Here is an 11,392-nt window from a genome sequence, read left to right as displayed (position 1 = left end):
TTAGGGTAACCTAATTATATTTAGAGTTATTATAGCCACGAGGGCGTGAGTAAGATAACTAGGGCCGATTATAGAGGGGTGGATCGGAGACCCAGTGCTATATCGTTAGGACGTCACGTAACGTTATAAGACGCGCGTTTTTTTTTATTTATCTTATATATTATATATACGTGGCGACGCCACCTAGACACAGAGGATGCTCATCATCCTACACAATCATTATCCTTTTAACCCTAAGTTTTGCCACGTTTATTATATTCACTTTGTTCAAGCTACGTTACCCTGATCAGAGCAGCACGCACCTCCAGGAACCTCTTTTAAAGGTCTCCTTGTTATATATGTTGTTTTGGTTATATACACTTCGTGGTCTTAAGCACTCCTGTTATCGAAGACTTATCCGAGATCATACTGCCTAAGCCGTTCTGCACAGTAACGGCTTCGCCTTTCTTTAGCATCTAGATATTTCGGTATATATATAGTCACTTTATATTTATGTTATACCCCTCCTTTTTGCCTTAGAAATCTAATAATAGAATATTCTTCTAAAGTACTAAGTTATATGCTAGTATAAACACACTATTTCTTCGCCTCCTTCCTTAAGAAGTCCTGGTCCTAAAATACGGTCACGATTAATATACCCTTATACTACTACTATGGAAGAGGTCCTGCTGCTATGGAAGAGGTTAGCTTAATAGGACTCTATGGATAGGACTCTGCTTACCTCTGCTATCGTGGAAGAGGTCTGCTATGGAAGAGGTCCTGCTGCTATGGAAGAGGTCCTGCTACTATGGAAAAGGTCCTGCTGCTATGGAAGAGGTTAGCTTAATAGGACTCTATGGATAGGACTCTGCTTACCTCTGCTATTGTGGAAGAGGTCTGCTATGGAAGAGGTCCTGCTGCTATGGAAGAGGTCCTGCTGCTATGGAAGAGGTCCTGCTGCTATGGAAGAGGTCCTGCTGCTGTGGAAGAGGTTAGCTTGATAGGACTCTGTGGATAGGACTCTGCTTACCTCTATTATCGTGGAAGAGGTCCTGCTGCTATGGAAGAGGTCCTGCTGCTGTGAAAGAGGTCCTGCTGCTATAGAAGAGGTTAGCTTGATAGGACTCTGTAGATAGGACTCTGCTTACCTCTATTATCGTGGAAGAGGTCTGCTGCTATGGAAGAGGTCTGCTGCTATGGAAGAGGTCTGCTGCTATGGAAGAGGTCTGCTGCTATGGAAGAGGTCTGCTGCTATGGAAGAGGTTAGCTTGATGGGACTCTGTGGATAGGACTCTGCTTACCTCTATTATCGTGGAAGAGGTCTGCTGCTATGGAAGAGGTCCTGCTTCTGTGGAAGAGGTCCTGCTTCTATGGAAGAGGTCTGCTATGGAAGAGGTCTGCTATGGAAGAGGTCTGCTATGGAAGAGGTCTGCTATGGAAGAGGTCTGCTATGGAAGAGGTCTATTGTAGTTATTATAGAATAGGAAGAAGACCTAACTGTAGATAGATCTATGGAAAAGAAAGAAGATAGATAGAAAAGAATCTACGAAGTACGTACGCGTATACTACTACTCCTGCCTCCTGATAATAGCTTCGTTACCTATTATGGAAGGACCTACCAGGATAAAGTACTAGTACTTTATAAATATATACTTCTATTGCTATTTTCGTAGAAGATATACCTTAGTAATAAGTATATATACTTATTCACTATCAGCGCTAACATACTATCAGCCTTACTATTCTAACATAAACAGTTAGTGTATTATATACTAGTTAGTTATTTCGTGGGCCTTAGATAACTAATAAGATATCCTATAGTGTATGACAGGGTACCTGTTATAGATACTGTTTTTCGCTGGTTACTATGGACTTTACTGCTTAGAATCACTATGCTAATATACCTGACCATTTTAATATAATTTTAACCTATAATAGTAAACGCGCTGCTTATGATATCGACTTTCTAGCTACATAATAACCAGCTACCCCCTTATATCCATGATAGTCAGTATAAGAATTGACTGTCCAGGACCCCCTCCCTCCCGGTTAGGTAGCCAGTGGAGAGACGGACACCATACAACCAAGGTACGAATATGTACGTACGAAGTAAAAGCTCTGATCTGTGTCCCTATAACGCTAAAGTGCCAACTCATCACGCTAAGGGGACAAGCGATCCAAGCTCCAAAGTGTGGTCTATTTAGGTTAGCACCCGCCTCCCGTTCGCCTCCACCAGTGATCCTTGGCATAACAGGTACCTGGGTAATTACAAAGAGAGGTACAGGTACATATTTACCCGTACCCGGCCTAGCTCCAACGCTGGTTAAGTCAACGGCCATGGTCAACGCTGCTCAGTTTGATGTCCTTGTTCATCTGATTATTCTCTCCAAAACCCACGAGTCCAGTAAAGGCATACTTGTACACAACCCGGCTTCGATAACTGCAGTTGCTCCTCTATTACGTATTGTATTACTGTAGTAGGTACCTGCTGTATCCGTGCTCGTACAACGAACGGCCCCTCTTGAAATCGCTTACTCACCATTTGCCTCATTAACCATCACCCACACCCGAGGAAAAATCACAAGTCATCTCCACAGTCTTGTCTCTCTCCATCCAGCCTCCAGCCTCCAGAGGCTGCCGACTCCGTCACATCTCAAGCCAACCCAGTCTTAATCATCAGCTATCGCCAATCCCACCCATCTCCATGCATCCAACCCCCCCTTCTCCTTGACCTTTTGCATACCTAGCTAACCATCTCGACCTCGTCGCTTCGTGCCTGAAATCTCGTCGGTTTCAATGGTACCATTTCCCATGTCCGCCTCGCCGTCGTCGCCCGCTTGGCCGCCTTCCTCCCGGCACCTGCTTCTTCCATTCCTTTACCAAGGTCGTCCCCCCACCCCACACTAGCCAGCCAGAGACAAGCCTCATCTTTGTCGCACCAAAACCAGTCCCCTGAACTGTGGTCTGCAGATGCGGCCGTGTCTGTCTCTGCTGCCTGACCTTTATCAATGTCCTCTTCTAACACCTTGGCCTTTCTTTCACACGTTTCTTCCATCCACCCACACAGTCCATCGGCCCCCCGTCAGCTTGACGCTTGACGCCAATCCACCGCGTGGCCCGACCTGTAAAAGCCACCCCCAGAACCCGCGCATACACAGCCCGCCAGATTGGTCTCGATCTACTCCGTAGCGTCTGATCCAATTAACCCGCACCTCGCACCTCGCACTTCGCTTTTCGCTTCCCCTTTTTATTCAAGAGACACGCCCGCCTGCTTTTTCAAAACCAAAGTCGCAGTGTCCCTACTCGAACTTCTTCCGACTCTCCTTTCGCCCGCCTGCTGTTTCCCCCCTCTGACGGCACCTTTCCTTGGCGTTTCAACATCTGATGGCCGCGAATTCTCTTCTCGGATACCTACGTCTGTCTGGGTGAAGGTCCTGTGCTTGTGCTCACGTCCACGGTCTCAGGGGATCATTTCTTTGCGCCTCCTCGACTCGCCCATCAGCTTGATTCCAGAGTCTCAACTCTGGCCCCCGCCGTCCAGCGATCCCGACACGCGTTTGACATCCTTCAACCGCAACGCGAATTCGGGTCCACCCGCCGTTGGCCTCTGGCCCCCCTTGCCCTCCGGGTTCCTGACCAGGACCAGATCCCTGTCCCACGACTAGCTTGCCCCATAATACTGACAACCGTGACCCCGCCACGCCACTCAAATCACCAAAACACACATCTCACACCGCTTGGATCCTCGCGGGCTCTTGCGGCCTCCGTCCTCCCAGTCACTTGCTTTCGCCTTCCTCTCTCGACGAGGTAAAGGCCCTGGGAATTGGGCGAGAGACCCCGCGAGAGGAAAAAAAAAATAAAAAAAAAAATCCCTTTTGTCCTTTCTCCCCCTGGCTCCCCTTCCGCGTTCCCGATGGCTCAGACTGCCGTCGCCCCAACGGAGCCGCCTCCTTGCTCATCAATGCATTCGTCCAAGGACTTTTCTAGGACCTTCCACGGCAGCCAGAATGGCGTCTTACCAACTGCTACGGAACCTTTCCTGACACAAGAGACCATGTCCGGCGCCGAAGACGAAGAGAAGACGGGCATAAGGCGGCGGCCATGGAGGCAGGTCGTCCCCGGCTTGCCTCGTGCACAGACCTTCAAGCGACAGCAGTCGGAGCAGAGGAACAACTTGGCCCCGGCCCAGCTTACTGCGGACGAGAGGAGAACCGCATCCGTTGATCGTCGTGCCCAAGCCTCGCGCGCCTTCTCTCAGCCGCGAAATTTCCCGCGAATCAGCGCCCCCGACTTTCTCAGCTATGAGCTTCAGTCGGCCCCCTCAGCCCAGGCTACGCCCGTTCTCGGGCGTCCCGAGTACAGCTTGGACGACGTGCTGGCTTCGGACCATCTCAGATCGGCCGCGGAAGACGAGTCTTGCTTCGCCGATGACGCCCATTCCTTCACCACCTCGGCCTACGACGCCATGATCAACGAAGAGCTGGAGCGCACTTGGATCCTCAACCTCAGTATGCACTTCCGGGACAAATCGAAGAGGGAAAAATTCTTCGTCACCTATTGGGATCGGTTCAAAGGGCTGTGGCGACGTGTGACCGTCTCCCTCGACTACCGAAACGCGCCGGAAAACTCCCTCGAAATGGATCTTGCCGAGACAAAGTACCAGCGTGAAAAGAGCGCCAAGATATACGAGGCCATTCGAGAAAGCCTGCAGGATATTCAGTTCTACGACACCGTCACCAACCTGAAACTGCAGACGACCGACGGACGGCTTCACGTGCACGTCGTGGAGGATGTCAATGTCTGTTGGCCCCTCCCCTTCCCCCTCCCCCGAAGATATATGTGTGCTCGGCCGTGTCTTGCGGGTGGTCTGATCGCATTTACTGATACCAAAGCAGGAAATCATCCCGTATCCTCGGGTCCGCCAGGTGCAACACCTGGGTTGTCTTAGGGTGCGGGAAAAGGACATCCTTTTCGATTCTCACATGTCTGGCTTCGTTTACAGAGTCAATGTCGGCGGCATGGTGCTCGTCAAGAAGGAAATCCCGGGCCCGGAGACAGTCGACGAGTTTCTCTACGAGATCAACGCCCTGAGCCGTCTCCGATACTCGAAAAGTGTTATCCGGTTCTATGGGGTGGTTGTCGATGACCGGGACGAATTCGTCAAGGGCTTGTTGATCAGCTATGCTGACCAGGGAGCGCTGATCGACGTCATCTACGACAACCGCCAGGATTCCGAGCTGGGGACGCCGTGGCCTATTCGGGAACGGTGGGCGAGGCAGATCGTCGAGGGACTCGCAGATATCCACGAGTCCGGGTTCGTCCAGGGCGATTTTACACTTTCCAACATTGTCATTGACGACAAGGGCCATGCGAAGATCATAGACATCAACAGGCGAGGCTGTCCCGTGGGATGGGAACCTCCTGAAGCGACTGCGCTGATCGAGAGCGGCCAGCGACTATCCATGTACATCGGTGTCAAGTCGGACATTTATCAGCTTGGCATGGTTCTGTGGTCGCTAGCAATGCAAGAAGACAACCCAGAAGACCACGGTCGGCCACTGATTTTAGAGCCCGACGTCCTGGTTCCGGATTGGTATCGCCAGTTAGTGGAGAGGTGCTTGAGCGAGGACCCAAGGCGGCGACCGCAAGCGTCGACTCTTCTTTCGATGTTTCCTCAGCACGCGGCTGCTACTGGGGGACGATGGGGTCGGCGGATTCGAAGGCGACCACGGTAACCAAACCCTATCCATCCCAGTGAACCACTCCTCGATACAAGAAGGCTACTTTGACAAGTACGGGGCGGATGATCACCCGCATTTCCCGGCAGTGAATGCGTACAATGAAGACTACCCGTACTTCAAACTGGATCAACCCCACGATGGCTACTCGTACGATCCCTACTACTACACCCGGGGACGCTCTCCTCCGAGCCCCCTGGCCGGCCACTACCCGCACTTTGGCCCGTTCGACGAGAAGGCGTTCCCGGGTTGGGCTGCGGCCAAGCACATTGCACCTTCCTACAGCGACGTCGGCGTTGATGACATGGAACGGTCGAAGAGCGTGACGCCAACTACAAGCGGAGCCTCCTCGGTGCCGGATCCCAACGAGGATACCACGCCGACCATTCACGACGATTCAATGGCACAAGCGAGCCACGCTGTAGGAACAATGTCGACGTCGCCAACAACACCAAACACCACATTCGATACAGGTATGAAGATGAAGCCGACGGACATTTCTACATTGAACCCATCGCCAGAAGGGCCGCATGCTAGCGTTGTCGAGTCTACAACAGACCCGGCATCAGTATTGGACACAGGCCCGGACCCAATGGCAACAGGCGAAAACCCCGACGCTCCATTATATTCCGAGTTAAATGGGACCGAGGCAAATGGGACGGATGCGGACTCGAACATATCGTCATTACCGGATCTCGAACCGAGACTCGAGTCGTCTTCAACATCCCAACACATGGAGCAAAATGCCGAGATAGATACCTTGGTCGAGTCTGTCGAGGAACAACTTGCGCTCGATGCGTCAACGGAGTTAGTAGAGGACAACGATGGTCCAGCCGACACACCAGCGGACAGCAGCACCCCTCGAACGGTTGAACGCGACTCGAATGAAGGGGAGGTAATACGTGAGGATGACACGGACCATGCAAATGATGACGAGAAAACGGGGACCACGGCACCCACGGAAGGATCTGACACGGACGGGGAATCAACATCTCCCGAGAGGCCCGAAATGGACACAGCCGCGAACAGTGGAAGTGGAGCCTTCGGCGGCGAAAGCGGAGAGGACGGAGTTTCGCCAAGCCATACCCCGGGAGACGGTGACGGGACCACCGAGCCATCGGCTGGCGATGACATGTCCGAGTCGCCACCTCAGGCCGCAGGGGAAGAGAGTCCCGGAGCAGAACATCCGGAGTTGAAGGGCGTCGGGGCAGCGCACCTGTTGGAAGACGCTGCGGCGCTCCAAGAAAGGTTGTCGCTCGACGACGATTTTACGATTACGACGGCCTCGGCGACGGCCACGACGAACGAAACGAGATGACGGACGTTTTACGGTTCTCTTTAGACGCAGATGGATATTCACACGGGCGTACCGAGTTTCTTGTTACAGGGAATGCATGTCGGAGCTTGGTGGATGGGTTTTCGGTGGCCGCCTATCTTATTTGATTTTCTCTTGCGTGGCTGGATACGGTATTCTGCTTGTCCTTTGTTCTTGGCTTCTCGCACACACAGACATATATGCACACAACACTTGGCTGTATTATGGTTTGCATTTTGGCTCTCGAGTCGGAGAGAAGTCCTGAGGATTTACGTAGCTTAGTGGATCTCGGATAGGACATTGTACCACCACGATTTAGCTTGATATCGCGATTTGCCTGTGTTGTCAAACGGTTCCCTTGCGTAGAAATGACGAGCAATTCATTCCCAGCCTGATAAACCAAACACGACTACTTGGTCTGTCATGACAAGCAGGCGCGCGATATCGACACGGTCGTTCAAGGTACTTACACACAGGACAGTCCGGGAACGGATTGTATATTACTTCATACATGAGATCATGCCGTGATTGATACTTTTGACAACTATACGTTAAGCCAGCCAGTGACAAAAATATCCGTACTCCGTACATCATTGCTGATACTTAGAGCACGCATTCCATCTGATGTTCTAGATGTAGTGGATCCAGCACTGTAGGCCAACTTATCATTATTTTCACGTGATTTCGTCTGAAGGTAGTGACAGCGGAGAGTACAATCCCTTCTTGTGGCACGATGTGGAGACCAAAGCATCAGTTTTTTCTGTTGGGGTGGGGAAGCACGGACCAACGGGACGATCAATGACGAAGTACACTACTGTACTTGATTCTAATCCGTACCTTACGGATAGCTCAGTACAGACCAGGACTACAAGTATCGTTCTTCATTCTCCATCTCCCACTCACATGTGCCTCTCTCACGGTGACGCCAAAAAGGATGGGCCAGGCGAAATCCGTCTCGGACCTCGGCCTGGTCGCCACCAGATCCCAGACATGGTGACCGTTTTTGAAGAGTTGTTGAGTCCTCAGAACGGATTGTGTTGTCGAAACAAGGGGCATCGTGACTAAGACAGGGCAGAGAGCTTGGGCCCAAGGATGGAGTGACTAGTGCGCCCCACATGCAGGGGATCAAGGGGAATTGTCCAATGAGAATACGTTCCTCTTGACTTCGTTGGGGTAGAATGCGTAAATTCGTTGAGAATCGGGAGTGCAGGGATTGGAGTTTTTCCCTTTTGTGTTTTTTTTTGGGCAACGTCGAGGCAAGATTACTCAGTGAGTCGAGGCGACAAGGGAGGAGGAAAACGCCCCTTCTGAGACTGTATTGAAATCTCTTTTTCGTCCGTTTCCTCGGCTCAGTGGAAGCATGATTATATGGGTACTGAGAAAAGGGACCATTTTGGCCACCTTATGGCGTGGTGTTCATCGAAATGGGGTGGCTAGAGCACGTATTGTTGGAGGACATGGATCGAGTTGAAGGGTCGAATATGTTGATGTTTGGGATGCCCCAACAAGAGGCAGAGCAGAGTACGTACGTAGGTACTCCGTATTCGTATGTACCAGTCCCTTCCAACTTGTTCTCCTTCCCATTCTTTTCACTGCGACGAGGTTAGGTACGTCTTATACGCCACCGTTGCCACACCCATCAAAGTCACCCACTGCATATATTACCCACCTTTACAGATTTATACTGGAACCCAGCCCCATCCCCATCCTATCTCTGCTCTCCCACGGTGTGCTTATTCAAGAGTACTGTACCTCCCGGAGAAAAGGGAGTTCGGTCCCATCACATCCCCCCCGGTCAACCATATATTACTTACCACCACTCCGCTTTCCATCCTGTCACCTTCTTCCCTTCCCGGAATTCTCAACCTTCATTCCCCTCTCCCATCATCGACACGCCTATCGCCTCGTCTATTCCATCTACCCCTTTGACATCTCGCCGTGTCTTTGGGCTCCTTGCGGACCTACTCAGGCCCGTCATATAGATTGGGAGACGGAGCTGTGCTCCTCGCCACCTCTCACTTTCTGATAAAGGCTCCCGACCGTCCTCTTCCTCTCCTGGTCGCATCATCAGTTACCAGACAACATGGCCGCAACCACTTCTGCCACAGCCATTCCCCAGAAACGGGACGATGGCACCACCGACTCCGCCCCTGCTCGCAAGGGAGCCGCGCCCGACGGCAAGAAACCTCACATCACCACACAGCCCATCACCTGGGGTAACTGGTGGCAACATGTCAACTGGCTCAACATCACCTTGATCGTCTTCGTTCCCATGTGCGGTCTCATCGGTTCGTATTGGGTTCAGCTCCAACTCAAGACTGCCATCTTCGCCGTTATCTACTATTTCCACACTGGTCTCGGCATCACTGCAGGTAAGTTATGCTTGCAAGGCTTGAAACCGGGCCTCTCCCTTGAACAACTTTTCTCGAACTATCTCTAACAATCCGCCCTATAGGATACCATCGTCTCTGGGCCCATCGATCGTACTCTGCATCCCTACCCCTCCGTATCTACCTAGCTGCTGTTGGCGCCGGCGCCGTGGAGGGCTCTATCCGCTGGTGGGCTCGAGGCCACCGTGCCCATCACCGCTACACCGACACCGAGAAGGACCCTTACTCCGTTCGTAAGGGACTCATCTACAGCCACATCGGCTGGATGGTCATGAAGCAGGATCCCAAGCGTATTGGTCGCGCCGACATTACCGATCTCAACGAGGATCCCGTCGTCATGTGGCAGCATGTCAACTACCTGAAGTGCGTCATCGCCATGGGCCTCGTTTTCCCCACCGTCTTCTGCGGTCTCCTCTGGGGCGATTGGCTCGGCGGCTTCATCTACGGCGGTATCCTTCGCATCTTCTTTGTCCAGCAGGCCACCTTCTGCGTCAACTCCCTCGCCCATTGGCTCGGCGACCAGCCTTTCGACGACCGCAACTCGCCTCGCGACCACGTCATCACCGCCCTCGTCACCCTCGGCGAGGGCTACCACAACTTCCACCACGAGTTCCCCTCGGACTACCGCAACGCCATCGAGTGGTACCAGTACGACCCCACCAAGTGGACCATCTGGTGCTGGAAGAAGCTCGGCCTCGCCTCCAACCTGAAGCAGTTCCGTTCCAACGAGATTGAGAAGGGCCGTGTCCAGCAGATGCAGAAGAAGATCGACCAGAAGCGCGCCACCCTCGACTGGGGCGTTCCCCTCGAGCAGCTCCCCGTCGTCTCCTGGGACGACTTTGTTGCTCAGTGCAAGGACGGCAAGGCCCTCATCGCCATCGCCGGCGTTATCCACGACGTGACCGACTTCATTGATGAGCACCCTGGCGGCAAGGGTTTCATCTACTCCGCGATTGGCAAGGATGCCACCGCCATTTTCAACGGCGGTGTCTACAACCACACCAACGCTGCCCACAACCTCCTCTCCTCCATGCGTGTCGGCGTCCTCCGTGGCGGCTGCGAGGTGGAGATTTGGAAGCGGACTCAGTTTGAGAACAAGGACATGATCCCGGTGACCGATTCTACTGGCCAGCGCATCGTCCGCGCTGGTGACCAGGTCACCCGTCTTTCCCAGCCCACCAAGGGTGCTGATGCCGCATGAAAAGCATGACGAGATGATGACGAAAACTTAAAGAGACGGGGGAACAGTTCCATGTCTAGAGGACATTTTACCACTTCCATCGCCGAACACACTCTTGGGGAGTGTGTTGGTCGCGCACACCATTCACGCTAATGACCCCTTTTCCCCCTCCCCCTGGAATTACTGGAGTTATTTTGCCCATAAAAAAGAACCAAAGACGAGAGACGACCCCAACTGTCACCGCCGGACCGCCATGGGATACTCCCCCCTCATCGCGCCCCGGGGTATGCAGAGGCGTCTACTGTTCGATACTGCCTTGGTGGGAATTACTTTGCGGACAATTAGCTATACTTGTATCTTGCTGGCTGGCGTTGCGGTTTCATGTTCACGGGAAGGCGACGGTTGCTCTTTATCCTTAACCTCTGCCTTTTACCAACGTGTGGTAGACCGCTTCAGACACAGCCTACCGGCGAACACATTTGGTCCAAGAAACAAAAAATTAGTTGGGCGGTCTGCTTGTACAGAAAAGAAAGTAGTCTGGCTGCTGGGCCTATAGACAGACACGACTCAATATATCGTGATATACCGAATGTTCCTTCGCCTTGCTGTTCGGCAACCTCATTACATCCATCACCAGTTGCGACCTTTGCAACGTCATGTAGTAGAGCCAAGAAGGTATTGTGTGAACAGGCCCTGAGACCAAAACTGAATTGTCATACTTCGCCTGCTTTGTAGCTCTCATCTGCCCTGTTAGCATACAGTAGTTCAGGAAGCAGAAGTTGACGCCCAT

General features: G+C 52.3%; 4 protein-coding genes across 4 annotated transcripts; 3 read left to right on the top strand and 1 right to left on the bottom strand.

The window, feature by feature from the left end:
• Positions 1 to 350: 350 nt before the first annotated feature.
• On the bottom strand, positions 351 to 1,891 carry ACRALDRAFT_1072070 (uncharacterized protein; the record flags this gene model as incomplete). Its single annotated transcript, XM_071017930.1, has 10 exons — positions 351 to 455; positions 578 to 612; positions 722 to 779; positions 856 to 876; positions 1,010 to 1,077; positions 1,128 to 1,148; positions 1,281 to 1,347; positions 1,599 to 1,610; positions 1,708 to 1,723; positions 1,884 to 1,891. The coding sequence occupies 10 exons, from the start codon at positions 1,889 to 1,891 to the stop codon at positions 351 to 353; spliced, it is 411 nt and encodes a 136-aa protein (XP_070872476.1).
• A 2,142-nt stretch (positions 1,892 to 4,033) lies between these two features.
• Positions 4,034 to 5,942, top strand: ACRALDRAFT_1035986 (uncharacterized protein; the record flags this gene model as incomplete). Its single annotated transcript, XM_071015010.1, has 3 exons — positions 4,034 to 4,777; positions 4,875 to 5,629; positions 5,658 to 5,942. Coding segments are annotated over 3 exons (1,784 nt in total), but the record flags the coding sequence as incomplete, so codon positions are not given.
• A 1,963-nt stretch (positions 5,943 to 7,905) lies between these two features.
• ACRALDRAFT_2036814 (uncharacterized protein) lies at positions 7,906 to 8,483 on the top strand (the record flags this gene model as incomplete). The annotated part of the gene is made up of 1 exon (XM_071020813.1): positions 7,906 to 8,483. A coding segment is annotated over exon 1 (158 nt), but the record flags the coding sequence as incomplete, so codon positions are not given.
• Positions 8,484 to 8,716: 233 nt separating this feature from the next.
• ACRALDRAFT_1044231 (uncharacterized protein) lies at positions 8,717 to 11,291 on the top strand. Its single transcript, XM_071015346.1, has 2 exons — positions 8,717 to 9,404; positions 9,488 to 11,291. Exons 1-2 carry the CDS (start codon positions 9,116 to 9,118, stop codon positions 10,621 to 10,623), a joined length of 1,425 nt encoding a protein of 474 aa, XP_070872473.1. The 5' UTR covers positions 8,717 to 9,115; the 3' UTR covers positions 10,624 to 11,291.
• Positions 11,292 to 11,392: the final 101 nt, after the last annotated feature.

Source organism: Sodiomyces alcalophilus (genome assembly GCF_042370955.1).
Source record: "Sodiomyces alcalophilus JCM 7366 unplaced genomic scaffold ACRALscaffold_7, whole genome shotgun sequence".
Classification (NCBI taxonomy): Eukaryota; Fungi; Ascomycota; class Sordariomycetes; order Glomerellales; family Plectosphaerellaceae; genus Sodiomyces; species Sodiomyces alcalophilus.
This window is presented reverse-complemented; position numbering and strand designations above follow the sequence as displayed.